This window comes from Schistocerca cancellata, chromosome 5 (assembly GCF_023864275.1).
Source record: "Schistocerca cancellata isolate TAMUIC-IGC-003103 chromosome 5, iqSchCanc2.1, whole genome shotgun sequence".
Lineage (NCBI taxonomy): Eukaryota > Metazoa > Arthropoda > Insecta > Orthoptera > Acrididae > Schistocerca > Schistocerca cancellata.
This window is the reverse complement of record NC_064630.1, coordinates 331,028,921-331,046,806: the sequence shown is the minus strand read 5'-3', so window position 1 is coordinate 331,046,806 and position 17,886 is coordinate 331,028,921. Positions and strand designations below refer to the sequence as shown.

General features: G+C 45.6%; 1 protein-coding gene across 3 annotated transcripts in view; it reads left to right on the top strand.

The window, feature by feature from the left end:
- Positions 1-17,886, top strand: part of LOC126187545 (balbiani ring protein 3-like) — a 245,985-nt gene that overhangs the window by 159,185 nt on the left and 68,914 nt on the right. For all 3 annotated transcript variants that reach the window (XM_049928696.1, XM_049928693.1, XM_049928695.1), the window contains 2 exons: positions 1-30; positions 121-330. The exon at positions 1-30 is cut by the window's left edge and continues 186 nt beyond it. In XM_049928696.1, coding sequence (XP_049784653.1) covers positions 1-30; positions 121-330 — 240 coding nt within the window. The remainder of the gene's footprint in view (positions 31-120; positions 331-17,886) is intronic.

Sequence of the window (17,886 nt, the reverse complement as noted above, 5' to 3'; positions counted from 1 at the left end):
CTAAAGTCAATTGTGAAAAAGTGTCACGAAGTTTGTACTGATACTACTTAATTGCTAACTTTGTGTTGTTATTTACATATTTCTGTCTGGATAAATTACCATATGCATAAATTTTTGCAGCAAGAGGAACAGGGCGCAGTACATCTCCATCATGTGATCTCAATATCTGTGCACAAGTGTGCGAATATGGGTTTAAAACTGGAGATGATGGATGCCGAACATGTGAATGTGATAATCCATGTGAAGGATTCACATGTGGTGATGGAGAAGAATGTGTTGCTGTCAAGGATGACTCGTGCACAGATTTCTTGTGTCCTACCTTACCTGTTTGTAAGTGTGAAAATTGTTGACTTTTTAGTAATGTGAAATATCTCATGAAATAATAATAAGAATCAATTATAAACATTATTTTTGTGCAGTAACTTATAGGATAAAAGATTCATAATATTGTCCATGTACAATCAGCAACAACTAGTGATAATGTTTATACTGGTTCAATAAAAATTAAATTAAAAAGAAGAAAGATTAGAGTTTAATTTCTGATTGGTGATGAGCGTATTGGAGACAATGTTCAAGTTCAGATTGGATGAGGATAGAGAATGAAATAGCCTTGTCATTTTCAAATAAACTGTCGTAGTTTTCATTCTAAGCAATTTAGTAAATCTAACATTCTAAGCAATTTAGAAAATCTAAGGGAAACACAAATCTTGATGCCCTGACTAAGATTTGAACCCTGTACTTCCATATGCAATGCCAGTGCCTTAAGTACTGTAACACTTCACCTAGTCAAACTAAAAGGTCATACTAATACACTGAAGATTTTTTTAATTTCATTTTTATGGAACAAGAATTTTATAAAACAATTAGTTTGAAGATTTTGTATGGTTAGTATAGATTTAGAGAAAGAGAACAATTTTACCAGGCTAATTGACGGTTAGAACAAGCAGGAAGTGTTGGCATAAATTCTATGTGTGCTATTATAGAGTAGAGGTACACTCAACAGCATAAAAATGGTGGTGGCTTAATTTTTAATTGCTTGCCATGTTATACAGGAGCCAATCACATTATAAAATGTTCAGTACTGCTCTTACATGTGAAGGACACTTGTAATTGTTCATGTAGTTGCGGAAAATACGCATTTTTGACACTCAGTATGAAGCACACATGCCTAAAGAAACACAACAAAAATCTGCTCTGTGCCCTTCCTAAGACCGCAGATGTTGAAAAGGCACTGAAGGTCAGGTGGGATGAAGGGCAGAGCATCAGTAAGAAATACCTGAATATCATAGTACTTAGTATATTGACTTTGTGATTCAGTGAAGTAGTCAACAGGCTGGCAAGCAACTACTCATTGGTATGATTCAGATTAAATCCCACATTCATCATTTATTTTTTGTTTTACTGTGTTAATTTTTTCAAGTCACAGAAAACACAAAATTAAAAGGACAGGCTGTTTCAAGTTGTTATTAAGATTTTTTCAGCCATCGAAAGAGAGCAGTACATGATTTCAATAGCACTTAATATTCTGCTTCAATGACCATATGTAAGAAACAGAGTCTATGAAATAAGTAATAAACCTCTCATTTTCTGCCACCGCCTCTCAGCAACTAGGCTGAAATTCCAAACATCCTTCTGGGTTCTTGTTGCAGGCTCAGGCCAGTTTCCTCATGTGGGCTCAGGCCAGTTTTCTCCTGTATGTCTCTTTTTTCTCATTCATATATTCACAATAGAAATTAGGTCTGGTTCAGAAGGAGGTTTGTTGAGAAAAAATCCCAGTCTGTTCTGCAAACCAGTACTCCACTATAGCTGACGTGTTTGGAGACTAATCCTACTGGAACAGATTAATCCTTCAGGATACAATTGTCACTCTGAAGGAATCGTAACATTACTTGTAACATGAGTATGCTGAGCAACATGAAGTCAGCCAGTTGTACTGTGATGCATCTCAAGTCCACAGCATCGCAACCATTTCTGAACTGCCACAGACACAACCACTGTGAGATGTCTAGCAATTATATTTGGGTTCAAAATGCACACCAAGCAGACCATGTACTTGTACTGGACCATAATTTGCCATGAAAAATACTGATACGGCCTCTGTCTGTCAGAAAATATTACGCCTCACTGGTTCTAGTAGATATTTTCATCATCAAACACTGATTGGTGGAGCTGATGATCACCATAGAGTTTCCTCTTCATTGCTGCACATTCGCTTTATAGTCCAGTTACCTGAAGCCAACAATGAACCGTGTCAACTGATCTGGGAAATGCAACAGCATATTTCAATTGCACTGCATTTGGAAAAGAATTTTGCAGTTATTTGTTTTGTGACACCTCTCTAAATTCTAAAATTTTGTGAGTTCTACAGCCTGCCCTAGCAAATGACTTTCCCCTCACAGTCACACCTAGATACAGGGTGTGTACAACCTGCACAACCGGGAAATCCGGGAAAAACCCGGGAATTTTTTCATCTGGGAGAAAACCAGGAAAAACTTCGGAATTTTTCAGAATTCTGGGAAATATTCATTGTTTTAGCTTTCAGTCAATTTTTTGTAATTTTGAGTGGTAAGACTGTTACTGTATCCTGCTACTGGAAAATTATACTGCAGCAATAAAATATAAACAAGAGGGGAAATAATAAAACTTCAGTGGCAAAGGAAATATGCCATTTACAACTACAAAACACCATGCACACACAAGCATCTGCAAACAGCAGAAATATGTCAAAGGCTTTAGGGCAAAGACTATGTAACACTTTGCAACAATAAATGGCTTTCTATGACCGTGACGTCACAACTGTTTACATTAGGTTCGTTTGACGAGTTGCCAGCGGGCTCATAAGCATGCGCAGTTGACTCGCGTATGAGCAGTGCCTTCTCCCGCTTCCCGGTACTTGAAGTGTGGCTGTTAGCTGTATCAACAGTAGCAGCAAGCAGCCAGACGCTAATGAGAAAAACTTTTCTCGCGCATTCACAGAATTGTCTGATTTGTAGTGGGGAGGAGGTTAGTCTCCTCCTGACCCCTGTTTGCGTTAAGTGATTTGGCTGTTTCCTCTTTATTTACAGCTCCCACATCAAATGATAACAAAATGGATTACTGTGGCAGGGATCTATGATGTGAATTATAATACATTCACATAATTACGGAGGGCAAAAATATATTATTAGTTTCAGTTTTCTGATTTTATTTCCAAGTTATTAGCAGTCAAGCATTAATTGCCTTGCAGAAAAATGAAGTTATTTTTGTGTTTGCTAAAGAAATTTGGCTTTGTTAATCTTTCCACTGAGGCAATCAATTTATTTGAAATGAAGTGTTTTGTTCCACAGTATTGGCTAGTTCCAACTGTTCACTGAATTTCAAGTGCGGATTTTCATTTTCTACCATGTATGGCATTACGCCATAATAAAGAACCAGATATGAGATAGTACAGTTCTGGTACTCCAAGAAAATTTACATCCCAAAAACCACACTGAAAAGCTTAATATCAGATGGGACCCACTTCATTGTGAATCTGGAAAAAAACCAGTGTGCACTTCAAGACGAATTATGCATTTCAGTATAGTGTACGAAATTTCGATGCTCTTGGAATATCCTCTTATGTCCTGTTTCTTTTGTGGTGTAATCTACGCTTTCTTAGTGCTTTATACATATGAACATCTGGGCTTCCTACACCACTGTAACTGCGCACATGCAATAATGCCTGTTTTCTGGTGCTCTCTGGCAACTGCTAAATCAAACCTATTTCTAACAGTCTCGGGATAGTATTATGAATGGTGGTCCGAAAAGCGTTACTTTCAAATTAAATTTTTATACAAGATGAAGTACGTTACATGTGAGAAAGTGGTATGAATTTCTTAAATCACAGAGCGTTTAAAACTGGACACTTTGAGGACCAGCCACTTACAAGAATTTCAAGCCCAGAAGACCAGACATTTATGTCATTACTTTAAATTTACTGGCACACTTGTGTGATATGTCTTAAAGTATAACATATGCAAAAAAAGATCAATATTACATGTGAAAGCTTAGCTTTTCTTGTAGCTATATTATGTATATAAATGTAAACCATTAACTTTTCCTCTTTGCATGTTTGCGCTACATAACAGTGATCTTGCTATTGGCTGACTATAACACGCATTCTATGCTATGAATATCTGCTGCCATTGGCTGGCGAGATCACGTGGCATGAGATATGATTGGCTTACAAAAGGACATCGCAGTCTCGATTTCAACGCTCCAGAAACTAACGTGCTGCAATTCGAATTTATACTTCCATAATACAAAAATATGCAGTGTTTGTTGCTGCACATCAAAGGTCTTTCCAAAACTTCTCTCTCTTTTTTTTTCATCAAAAGTCTTTCCAAAACTTCTCTCCCCTGTCTTTTTTTTCCCCAGATAGTTCTATGCCAGTGTGTAAAACATTAACCATTCAAAGGATTGACAAGTTTTACAGTTCCAAAGGAAAAATCTACGGAAAACCTACTGTCACTTAGCAAGGAAAAAGTGAATTTTCGCCCAGGAAAAAGTATATTTTTTAAACAGGATATCCGGGAGATTTTTTTCCTTTTCCATGTATACACCCTGAGATACTGTCCAAAGCATTGATACTGTAGTGGGCACCCACCAATAGGAATGTCTTTTCCTCCGCTACCATTACTTGCCTACCGTGGCTTTCGTTCAGGATACCAGTCTGTCTCCGATGCAAAAATTCCTCCACGTGTTGTGGTGGTGAATGGCTGAGGCAGGAGGTGTGAAAGTGCTTAACTTCTCATTCGTGAACCAGTCCTTCCAACGAGGACCCAAGCTGCCACCCACTTACTATTCGAGGGCAAATGTGGTGAGTCGGTCTTGTGCTTTGCTTAGCGGTGGATAACTTGTGACTGCCAGAGCTTTCCGAACAGAACCAGTGACAGATTGCACACGGCATCCTTTATAACACCCCAGAGTAAATTTGCAGAGCCTGCCATCCAATTCCAGAGGCCATTAATTCCATGTGCAGTAACATATGTAAGCCTCCTGTATGATTTATTGCTTCATACGAGTGCTGAGCATCCACGTGGACTGTCCCATTTAGTTCTCACTGCATCTCTCTTATTTTAATTCATTGTCTCCCACAGCCTCTGTGTTGAAATACTAATTTAACATGTGTTTATTTCTGTGAAGGGACTGACAAACTAAGAAACTTGGCCATGAAAATCACGCCTCAAATTTGAGTACTGATAATTTTTTTCTCCAAATGTTATCATTTGTGTAGTATGTGTAATAGTTTGTCTGACCTAATAAATGGCTTTTGTGAGCAAAAATTCATCTCCACGCCTTTTAGTTGCTTCACTAGATATGAATGTTTCACATCACTTCCTGCCTTCTCCTTCTACTTCCCTTAAGCTCCCCCTTTCAGCATTGGTGAGTGTGTTGTGCAGTGAAACGCTTACGGCACTGCACTGTGCTTCCGCTCTGGGTGACCCAGAAATCAAGCACCCTCCTCCTACTGTTCCCACTCCTTTCATGTTCCACACAGTGTACCTTCATGGTCTCTGAGCTGCACCATAAGCTCTGTGCAGTGTTTAGTCATTGTTTCCATCCTTCTCCTGCACTCATCAGTCATGCAGAGCTTCTTCCCACGTTCCTATATTTGACACCTGTGACCCACAACTGTTCTTTTCTTCTGCTGAGGCAATCTTCGCTGGGTCTAGAATTACAAGTGACGCAACAGAGTTTGCTCATATCATTGCTAAACTTGAGCCTGTGGTCATGGCGGATGCTCGCAACATCGGCACCAACCATCTGCAGTCCAGCAGCTTCTGTAAATTAAAAGAGCACCAAATGGTGCAGTTGGTGTGCAACTAGAATTTGATAACGCAGCCATTGTTTCACCTTTTGGTCTCTTTGTAAGCCCTTTCTGTGAACTTCAGCCTCCATAACACTGCACAAACTTAGCAATGCTTCTTACACCAAAACCTCCAGATGTCAGACACTCTGATCAGTACCAAATGTCGTGTGTCGATAGAGTATGAACCAAAACACTGATTCAGTTCGTGCTGTGTGCTGTTGTACAGTAGAACATGTGTAAATGGTAATTAAAAGTAACACTAGAACTGCAGAGTGTAGGAAAATTGTATCTGTGGGCTGTGAATGATGAGATCTCTGGAAGTGAGTTGGTAGAGCATCAGATTGTCATACTAAAGGTCCCGAGTTTGAAACTCACTGATGGCAAAAATTTTTTTTAACAGTTTACAGTGAAATTGTTATAGGGGAGAACATTTTTCTGACATCTAAAAGAACCTGTCGGAGTTTGTAGCACTGGTCTTTTGGCAGTCTGCTTTTGTTTCATTAGCTGAAAGAAGCAAACTTATAGGGTACATTTGTATACATAGAGGTGGTGTTACCTATACAAATGTACGATTTAGGTTTACTACTTTCAGCTAATGAAATGAAAGCAGACTGCCAAAAGGACAGTGCCCGAAACGGCATTTTAGATCTCAGAAAAATGTTCTCTCATATAATAATTTAACATGTAAACTCTTAAAAATTTGCCACCAGTGGGTTTCGTACTTGGGACCTTTAGCATGGCTATCTAGCGCTCCACCACCTCACCTACTAATGATCTTCGCATTTGGACCTCACAGACACGGTTTTCCTATACTCTGTAATTCTGGTGTTACTTTTAATTCACGTTTACGCACCTTCTACTAGATGACAACACACAGCATGAACTAAATCAGTGGTTTGGTTGATATTCTGTCGAATGCAACGTTTGGTGAGCTCTGGAGGTTTAGGTGTTAGATGATGTCCTCCACAGTGCTCTGGGCTGTTTTGCTTACCTGGACGATATTCTTGTTTGCTTTTGGTATATGGCCAAACACCATGAGCACCTCAGTGAGATTTTTGCTTGCCTGGAAAAAGCAGGGATCTTTTTTAATCTAGAAAAATATGTTTTTGCGGTAGCGGAGATTGAATTCTTATGACATATTGTTTCTGCTTCCGGCTTGCAACTCCTGCTCGAAGACTGTGCAGTCTTAGAATTTCCATCTACCACAGGCTAATATGGAGCTTCATAGATTCCTAGGCATGGCTACATCTACATCTACATTTGTACTCCGCAAGCCACCCAATGGTGTGTGGCGGAGGGCACTTTACGTGCCACTGTTATTACCTCCCTTTCCTGTTCCAGTCGCATATGGTTCGCGGGAAGAACGACTGCCAGAAAGCCTCCGTGCACGCTTGAATCTCTCTAATTTTACATTCGTGATCTCCTCGGGAGGTATAAGTAGGGGGAAGCAATATATTTGATACCTCATCCAGAAACGCACCCTCTCGAAACCTGGACAGCAAGCTACACCGCAATGCAGAGCACCTCTCTTGCAGAGTCTGCCACTTGAGTGTGCTAAACATCTCCGTAACGCTATCACGCTTACCAAATAACCAAGTGACGAAACGTGCCGCTCTTCTTTGGATCTTCTCTATCTCCTCCATCAACCCGATCTGGTACAGATCCCACACTGATGAGCAATACTCAAGTATAGGTCGAACGAGTGTTTTGTAAGCCACCTCCTTTGTTGATGGACTACATTTTCTAAGGACTCTCCCAATGAATCTCAACCTGGTACCTGCCTTACCAACAATTAATTTTATATGATCATTCCACTTCAAATCGTTCCCCACGCATACTCCCAGATATTTTACAGAAGTAACTGCTTCCAGTGTTTGTTCCGGTATCATATAATCATACAATAAAGGATCCTTCTTTCTACGTATTTGCAATACATTACATTTGTCTATGTTAAGGGTCAGTTGCCACTCCATGCACCAAGTGCCTGCAGATCTTCCTGCATTTCACTACAATTTTCTAATGCTGCAACTTCTCTGCATACTACAGCATCATCTGCGAAAAGCCGCATGGAACTCTCGACACTATCTACTAGGTCATTTATATATATTCTGAAAAGCAATGGTCCCATAACACTCCCCTGTGGCACGCCAGAGGTTACTTTAATGTCTGTAGACGTCTCTCCATTGAGAACAACATGCTGTATTCTGTTTGCTAAAAACTCTTCAATCCAGCCACACAGCTGGTCTGATATTCCGTAGGCTCTTACTTTATCAGACGACAGTGCGGAACTGTATCGGATGCCTTCCGGAAGTCAAGGAAAATAGCATCTACCTGGGAGCCTGTATCTAATATTTTCTTGGTTTCATGAACAAATAAAGCAAGTTGGGTCTCACACAATCACTGTTTCCGGAATCCATGTTGATTCCTACAGAGTAGATTCTGTGTTTCCAGAAACGACATGATACGCGAGCAAAAAACATGTTCTAAAATTCTACAACAGATCAACGTCATAGATATAGGTCTATAGTTTTGCGCATCTGCTCGACAACCCTTCTTGAAGACTGGGACTACCTGTGCTCTTTTCCAATCATTTGGAATCTTCTGTTCCTCTAGAGACTTGCGGTACGCGGCTGTTAGAAGGGTGGGGGGGGGGGGGGGGCGGCAAGTTCTTTCGCGTACTCCTTGTAGAATCGAATTGGTATCCCATCAGGTCCAGTGGACTTTCCTCTGTTGAGTGATTCCAGTTGCTTTTCTACTCCTTGGACTCTTATTTCGATGTCAGCTATTTTTTCGTTTGTGCAAGGATTTAGAGAAGGAACTGCAGTGCGGTCTTCCTCTGTGAAACAGCTTTGGAAAAAGGTGTTTAGTATTTCAGCTTTACGCATGTCATCCTCTGTTTCAGTGCCATCATCATCCTGGAGTGTCTGGATATGCTGTTTCGAGCCACTTACTGATTTAACGTAAGACCAGAATTTCCTAGGATTTTCTGTCAAGTCGGTACATAGAATTTTACTTTCGAATTCACTGAACGCTTCACGCATAGCCCTTCTTACTGTAAATTTGACATCGTTTAGCTTCTGTTTGTCTGAGAGGTTTTGGCTGCATTTAAACTTGCAGTGAAGCTCTCTTTGCTTTCACAGTAGTTTCCTAACTTTGCTGTTGAACCACGGTAGGTTTTTCCCATCCCTCACAGTTTTACTCGGCACGTACCTGTCTAAAACGCATTTTACAATTGCCTTGAACTTTTTCCATAAACACTCAACATTGTCAGTGTCGGAACAGAAATTTTCATTTTGATCTGTTAGGTAGTCAGAAACCTGCCTTCTATTATTCTTGCTAAACAGATAAACCTTCCTCCCTTTTTTTATATTCCTATTTACTTCCATATTCAGGGATGCTGCAATGGCTTTATGATCACTGATTCCCTGTTCTGCACTTACAGAGTTGAAAAGTTCAGGTCTGTTTGTTATCAGTAGGTAATTTGTTTTCATCACTCCCTTAAAAACATGGCCTCTATTCAGGAACTTTCCACTGCCCCTCTGCAAGGTGCCCAAAGCCCAGATGAAGGCTAACAAATCAATGACGTGGCCCCCACCTATGAATGCTTGTTTTGAAAGCACCAAGGGCAACCTTACAACGCGCACTCCTAGCATCCCCTCCCCCTCCCTATATCCCTCCCACCCCCATCCCTTTGCCCCCTTGCTATTGTCACTGACACAAATCAATCCGTGATCTGTGTGGTCCATCAACAGTGCATTCGGGACACTAGGCAGCCACTGTCCTTCTTTTCAACCAAGCTATCTGAGCCCCAGAGCTTATTTGCTGTGTATGATCAAGAATTGCTCACCATCTAAGTGGCAGTGAATTTCTTCCATTGAGGAATGCCCTTCAGCATCTGCACTGGCCACTGCCCTCTTACCCCCCTGTGGGTTCAGGGGTAAGAATAGGCCCACGGTATTCCTGCCTGTCGTAAGAGGTGACTAAAAGGAGTCTCCAACATTATGGCCTTAATGTGATGGTCCCCTATGGTGTTTGACCACTACATTTCCAAATTTTCTGTTAGTGCGTACCATTTGGGGAAGGACGCCTTACGAGGTGCATTCTACATCCATCTTGCCTTAAGATCTGGCACATTCGTTATTGTCATGGAGTTGGACTTACACTGAACTTCCGGCCACATCGGCTGCAGTGTGTTCCGGGTAGCATACCTTCCCTCCATTGTGCACTTCCATCTTTGCTCGCTATATACATGGATATTCGACACCTGACAACCAGCACTGTAGCCAGTCCGTTGTGGTGGGGTCGTCATGTACCCTCTTGGTGGTAGCCCCCTGACTACACAGGGATCGCACTGCTGATGCCTGAGCTGCTACCTCCCCAAGTATGCCGAGGAGTAGATGCCTATCCCTCTGGGGAATCAGGACTCCTGGCAAAGGCCATCCTGCCAGGTGGTTTGCTGTGGCACCCGTGGGGAGAGCCCCTGGTCGGATTGGGTGGCAGCAGAGCAGATGACCCACAATGAAGCTTGGTACATCATCTCTCACTGGTGGGCCTCCACCAGCAGTTTCTAAGCGATCAAGGTCTAACCTTAACGGGAAGAAATATGATCAGAGATCATTTCCCTCCCTGGCCACTCCAGGGGAGGAACAAATGGCTAAAGACGGCAGTGCAGATTATTCACACTGATATCTCGTCTGTACGCGAGTTGATGGTGAATCATTTATGTCGACGAAGCCTCAGTTTCTTGTGGAGCATTTAGAGGACAAGTTCGGGGAGGTGGAGGGCTTGTCCAAAATGCGCTCTGGGTCAGTTGTAATCAAAACAGTATCCTCTGCCCAGTCACGGAGGTTGCTCGCTTGTGACAAGCTGGGGGAAGTTTCAGTTACCATCACATGCCATAAGAGTTTAAACATGGTCCAGGATATTATATTCCGCAGGGATCTTCTTCTGCAGTCAGATGATAAACTACACGCCAACCTCGAACGACGAGGTGTTCACTTCGTTCGGCACGTCCATCGGGGTCCAAGGGATAATCAGGTAGCCACCGGTGCCTTCATCTTGGCCTTTGAGGGTGATGTCGTACCCGAAAAGGTCAAGGTGATGGTTTACCACTGTGATGTGAAGCCATATGTCCCTCCTCTGATGTGGTGTTTTTAAATGCTGGAAGTTTGGGCATATGTCATCCCGATGTACTTCCGGCATCACGTGTAGACATTGTGGACGTCCTTTGCATCCCAGTACTCCATGTGCCCCACCTCTTATCTGTGTTAACTGCAGAGAACACCATTCCCCCTGCTCGTCAGACTGTAGGATATTCCAGAAACAATGGAAGATCGTGGAGTATAAGACCCTGGACTGCCTGACCTACACTGAGGCTAAGCAGAAATATGAGAGGCTGCATCCTGTACCAATGACATCAACCTATGCCGCTGCTGCAACAGTGGTTCTCCCATCTCCAGTGTCTTCATGTACAGTTTGCTCCATGATCCGTCGGGATCCACCTGCCCCCTTGATTGTGGGGGGGGGGGGGGGGGGCACTTCACTCTCTGTTGCCCCCGCTCCATCTACTTCAGGAGCAACACACCCCCCCCCCCCCAACCATGGGGGACATCAGTTCCCCCTTCCCAGCCAGAGAAGCGTAAGACTTCATTGGCTCCTCTCGCCAGGATGGGGTCCCTTGGGGACCTACCTTCGCAAGTTGAGACCAGCGGAAAAGCGGATACCTGCAAGTGACTGAAACAACCACTGGTTGTAGGGCCTCACGGTTGTCGTCTGTCCCTGAGACTGACCCAGGGAAGCCCTCCCAGCCAGAACCACCAAAGGCACAGCGCGAGAAACAGAAGAAGAAAAAGGTTCCCAAGAATCCCGACATTGCGGTGGCACCTGTCCCACCGCTTCCTACAAGCTCAGCGTCTGAGGGTGAGGTTGAAATTCTGGCGTCTGCTGAAGACCTGGATCTCGCCGGTGCCTCAGATGCAATGGATGTCACTCGTGCGGGTGCTGAATCGGTGGCAGCGAGTGATCCAGCGGCATAAACTGCCTCCCCAGTCCCTTGACGCTCTTCTCAGCCATTGACAATACCATCCTCCAGTGGAACTGCAGCAGTTTCTTCCATCATCTAGCTGTGCTCCGACAACTTCTCAGCCTTCACCCTTTCCTCTGTATTGCTCTACAAGAAACTTGGTTTCCGGCAATGTGACCCCCTGCCCTTCGTGGCTATCAGGGTTATTATAGGAACCGGGCAGCTTATGAAAGGGTATCTGGTGGCGTCTGCATCTATGTCCTTCACTCCCTTCACAGCGAGTCTGTCCCTCTACAAACACCTTTAGAGGCTGTCGCTGTTCGGGTGTGGATGCCACAGGCTGTTACTGTCTGCATTCTTTATCTTCCAGCGGATGGCGATGTCCCGCAGCATGTCCTGGCTGCGCTGATAACCCAATTGCCGCCACCTTTCCTGTTACTGGGCGACTTCAACGTCCATAACCCTCTGTGGGGTGGGTCAGTGGCAACAGGTCGAGGCGCCACTGTTGAGAGTGTATTGACACAGCTCAACCTTTCCATTTTAAATGATGGTGTCTTCACACAATTCAGTGTGGTGCATGGCACGTACTCCGTCATCGACCTTTCGATCTGCAGCCCTAGCCTCTTACCATCTGTCCAATGGAGTGTGCATGACGACCTGTGTGGTAGTGACCACTTTCCGATCTTTCTGTCACTGCCACAGTGTCACTCTTCTGGGCGCCCTTCAAATGGCTGGGACTTGGTCTCCTCCACTGCCACCATTGCGCCTCTTTGTAATGAAGCCATTGATGCGGTAGTTCACTCGGTCACCAGCGACATTGTTACTGCCGCAGAATCTGCCATTCCTCGTTCTTCTGGGTCCCCTCAGCAGAGGACTGTGCCTGTGATCGCCAAGGTGATTAAAGATCGCAGGCAGGCGCTCCAGGGTCACTAGCGGCATCCTTCATTAGAAAACCTCATTGCCTTTAAACTGTTCCGTGCGCGGGCCCGCTGCATCATTCGCCAACACAAGCAGGAGTGCTGGCAGCAGTATGCCTCCACCATTGGCCTCCATATCTCTCCATCGCAGGTTTGGGCCAAGATTAGGCACCTCTATGGCTATCGGACTCCTGTCAGCTTCCCTGCTCTCTCACTGAATGAATGGAGCAGTTTGTACTGACTCCAACATCATTGCAAACTGCTTAGCAGACCATTTTGCTCTCAGTTTCGCTTCTGTGAATTATCCACTGGCCTTCCGCTCCATTAAAGTGTGGTTGGAACGTTGGATCCTTTCATTTCACACCCGCCATCCTGAATCCTACAATGTTCCATTCAGTGAGTGGGAATTCCACAGTGCCCTAGCCGCTTGCCCTTATACAGCTCCTGGGCCAGATTGCATCCACTGTCAGATGCTGAAACACCTCTCAGTGGACTGCCAGTGACCCCTCCTCAACCTTTACAATTGTATCTGGGTCGAGAGTGAGTTTCCGTTGCAATGGCGGGAAATCATTGTTATTCCCATTTTGAAACCTGGCAAGAACCCATTGGAGGTGGACAGTTACCACCTCACTAACTTTCTTTGCAAGTTTGCAAGTTGCTTGAACGCATGGTGAGCCAGCGGTTGAGTTGGGTACTCGACTCTCAGGGCCTTCTTGCTCTGTCTCAGGGTGGGTTCCGTAAAGGCCGCTCTGCCACCGACTATCTGTTGAGCCTGGAGTCAGCCATCCATACGGCCTTTGCCCACTGTCAGCACCTCATCGCTGTCTTTTTTGACATGCGAAAGGTGTACAATACGACATGGCACCATCACATCCCCTCTACGCTTCCTGGTTGGGGTCTTCGGGCTCAGCTGCCGATTTTCGTACGAAATTTTCTATTGCATTGTACCTTCCGCGTGCAAGTCGCGGCCTCCCATAGTTCCCCCCAAGTTCAGGAGAATGGGGTACCATGTGGGTCTGTCTTAAGTGTCTACCTGTTTTTAGTTTCAATTAACGGGCTCACTGCAGCGGTGGGATCATCTGTCACAGCTTCCTTGTATGCTGACGACTTCTGCCTCTACTATAGCTCCATTGGCATTGCAGCTGCTGAACGTCAGCTGCAGGGTGCTATCCGCAAGGTGCAGTCTTGGGCTGTAGCGCATGGCTTCCAGTTTTTGGCTGCCAAGACCTGCGTTATGCATTTCTACCGGCGACGCGCTGTTCACCCTGAGCCGTGGCTTTATCTCGCCGGCGACCTTCTTGCTGTGATGGAGACACATCGGTTTCTGGGTGTGGTTTTTGATGCCCTGTTGACTTGGCTCCCACATATTCGGCAGCTTAAACAGATGTGTTGGTGGCATCTTAATGCTCTGCAATGCTTGAGCCACACCAGCTGGGGTGTCGACCGATCTACTCTCTTACAGCTCTACCAGGCGTTAATCAGTCATGTCTGGATTATGGGAGACTGGCTTATGGTTCAGCATCCCCTTCTGCGTTGCGGATACTGGACCCAATCCTTCACAGCGGGATCCAACTTGCCACTGGAGCTTTTCGTACCAGCCCTGTGGACAGCATACTTGTGGAGGCAGGTGTCCCTCCATTGCAGTTATGGTGCCAACATTTACTGGCTGCTTATGCTGCACATGTTTGTAGCTTGCTCGGGCACCCTAATTATCATCTCCTGTTCCCTCAGTCAGTCGTCCATCTCCCACAACGTCGGCCCCGGTCGAGTTGTACAATCGCGGTCCGCATTAGAGAGCTTCTCTCCGGGCTTGGTGTTTTCCCTCTTCCACCTCCTTTCGGGCCCCCCTGCATACACCCCCATGGTGTGTGCCCCGCCCTTGCCTTTGGCTCTAATTGGCACAGGGCCCGAAGGACTCAGTCCCACCAGAGGCCTTCTGCCACCACTTTCTTTCCATCCTTGCCATGTATCAAGGCTCTGGCATTGTTTACACTGACTGTTCAATGGTTGCTGGTCGTGTCGGTTATGCTCTCACTCTAGGGGACCATTACGAACAATGCTTATTGCCGGCTGGCTGCAGCTTTTTCACAGCTGAGCTGGTCGCCATCTTTTGTGCCCTAGAGTATATCTGCTCCTGCTCAGGTGAGTCCTTCGTTATCTGTAGTGACTCCCTGAGCAGTTTACGAGCTATCGACCAGTACTTCCCTCGCTCTCGTCTAGTGATGGCTGTCCAGGAGTCCCTTCATACTCTTGCCCGATGGGGCCGCTCTGTGGTCTTTGTGTGGACCCCTGGTCATGTTGGCATCCTGGGCAATGAACATGTTGACCTCTTGGCCAAACAGGCCACCAGTGAACCAACTCTGGACATTGGCCTCCCGGAGACTGATTTGCGAGCAGTCATACGCCGCAAAGTTTTCGCGTTTTGGGACGCTGAATGGCGCGATCTGACCACACTCAATAAACTCCATGCTATCAAGGAGACGATGACTGTTTGTGGCGGTCATCCATGCGAGCCAGTCGCAGGGACTCACTTGTCCTTTGTCGGCTCCACATTGGCCACACCCGGCGGATGCACAGATATTTACTGCGCCATGAGGAGCCACCTCTATGTCGCTGCGGGGTGGCTTTGACAGTGGTCCACAATTTGTTGGCCTGTCCCCTTTTAGCTGTGCTCAGGCAGACATTTGCACTGCCTGATACGCTCCCTGCCCTTTTAACAGATGACACTGCCCTGGCAGGCTTAGTTTTTCGTTTTATTCGGGCAAGTAGCTTTTATCACTTAATCTAAGTGTTTGTATTTTTTTGTGTTGAGTCTGGCCTTTGGCCTACGATTTTAGACTGAATTTTTAATGTGTTTCTCAGTGGTTGGCTTTTCCTTTTTTGTCTCTATGGTTGGCCAACTACTGTCACACTCTGTGTGATTTTAATTCGTTTTGTCTCATCTCTGTCTGAGTCTTTCTTGCCCTGTGTCATCTTCATTATTCGTTTTTATTCTGTGTGGGTGTTTGCAGTTCTGTAAAAAGGGACCGCTGACCATTGCAGTCTCATCCCTTCAATCTCACAAACCAACCAACCAACCAACCACTGCCCTCTTACAACAGGGTTATGTCATAAAGGTGGCACCCAAATTTGCTCCAACAATCCCACCAGTAGCAGTACATGACTCCATTATCTACCAATGTACACCACATAGTCAGCATCAGTAATATCAACACAAAGTGCATAAGCCGGTCCTGTGCCCTCAGCCTCCATTAGATTGTGAGTCCCTCACAGCCCAGACCACTAACTCCATGCTATGTCAGCACCCGAATTCCAACCTTGTCCACCAGCTCCACAAGATCCCTGGCACTGACCTGCTTGTTTTGTGTGATCTCCTTTCCAATTCCACACACACCAATAGCTCCAAAGACCGCATCTGCCCCTACCTTCTTCCACCTACTCCCCCTGTGCCTTCAGCAAACAGCTTTTAACTGCCTGCATGGATTGGCACATTTGGGTATCTGCTACCTTCATCCAGTAATGTTTTCTCTGGTACGTCATCCAACAGGACTGTTGTATTTGGATTCGTGCCTTCATCCTGTGCCAGCATGCTAAACTGATCCATCACGTTAACGCACCTGTTGCCTCATTTCTCCCTGTCAAGCCCTGATTCTCCCATGTACACAAAGATATTGTTGGCCTCCTGCCATCCTCAGACCATTTTGCACACTGGCTGGAAGCCATCTCAGTCCCGGACATTTTTGCGAAAATGGTTGCCAAGGAATTTATCAACTCCTGGGTGTCGCATTTTGAGTGTCCCCACCACTAAACATTGAACCACTGTTGTCAGTTCACTTCCTGTTTATTCAGAACCCTGATGAAAACCTGGAACACATTCGTTCATTTTACTGCTAGCTACCATCCTGCAGCCAATGGCATGTTGGAACGTATTCACCATACATTAAAATCTGGCCTTGCCTACTATGGCATTAAATGGTCTGCCACCCTGCCACTGGTCCTGTTATGTTTGTGGGTGGCTGACAAGACCAACTTGGATTCATCCACTGCTGGCCTGGTATACGGGCAGCCTCTAGCCCTACCAGGTGACTTTTATCAAGCCGCAGCCTCACCCTTGCTTCTACCTGTGTTCCAATTTACATTCAGCAAATTTGTGATTGCGTGGCCCAGCTATGACCAAACCTCCCACAGTGCCATGGGAAGTGCAAGACTATTATACGCTGCAACCTTGCATTATGCATTCACATGATGCTATGCATCAACATCTGCTAGCCTTCACTTTGCCCTCAGTACTCCAGTGTTCACCTCGTATCACAATGAAATGAGAAAGTAGTTACCATGAGTCTCCATGACACCCCTTCAGTTGTGTCCATCGACAGATTAAAGCTAACTTACATGCTCACACTTGACGATATCTTTACGTTGCCGATAATTGAGGTCTCCTTGCCCACCATTATGCTACTGATGTTACCACTGGTGCTGCCCTCGACACTGCCAGCGCCACCCTGGACACCAACAGCACTGCTCCTGATGCCACCCCCACCAGCTACTTTGAACCACCAGGCAGTGCCTGGGACCCAAACACAGACACCTCACTCCACACAGCTACCACTCCCTTCTGCTCCTGCTTCTTAGAGCACACGGAGCCTGACATCAAACACACGACACATGATACCGAGCCTGACACTGAGCTCCCACCACCAGTCGGAGTGTCAGGCGCTGCTCCTCCAGCAGCCTTGTGAGCCAACTCCAAAACTCAGCCCCCAACACTTCGGAATCGACACCACCACTCTCGCTGGTTCCTGCACACTCCAACATGCTACACATGCTGGCGACAAAGTGCGTGACTGTCCTTGCCTTTCTTGCAAGTACCTGCCCCCCCCCCCCCCCCCCCCCCCAAATTCCGTGCTCAGCAAGACTGCACCACATTGCAGCTCCTCATGCTGTGTGATGCTCCCTCCGCATCCATTGCTGTGCCATACAGCACTTTTCCCAAGTTGCAGTGCTAGCTACATCACAGCCCACCAGGCATGCCATCAGCTCTATGGTACAGCATGCTGTCATGCCAGTCACACATTGTGTGTTCTGGACTGCCACCATGCACAGCCTGTTGCCTGGGT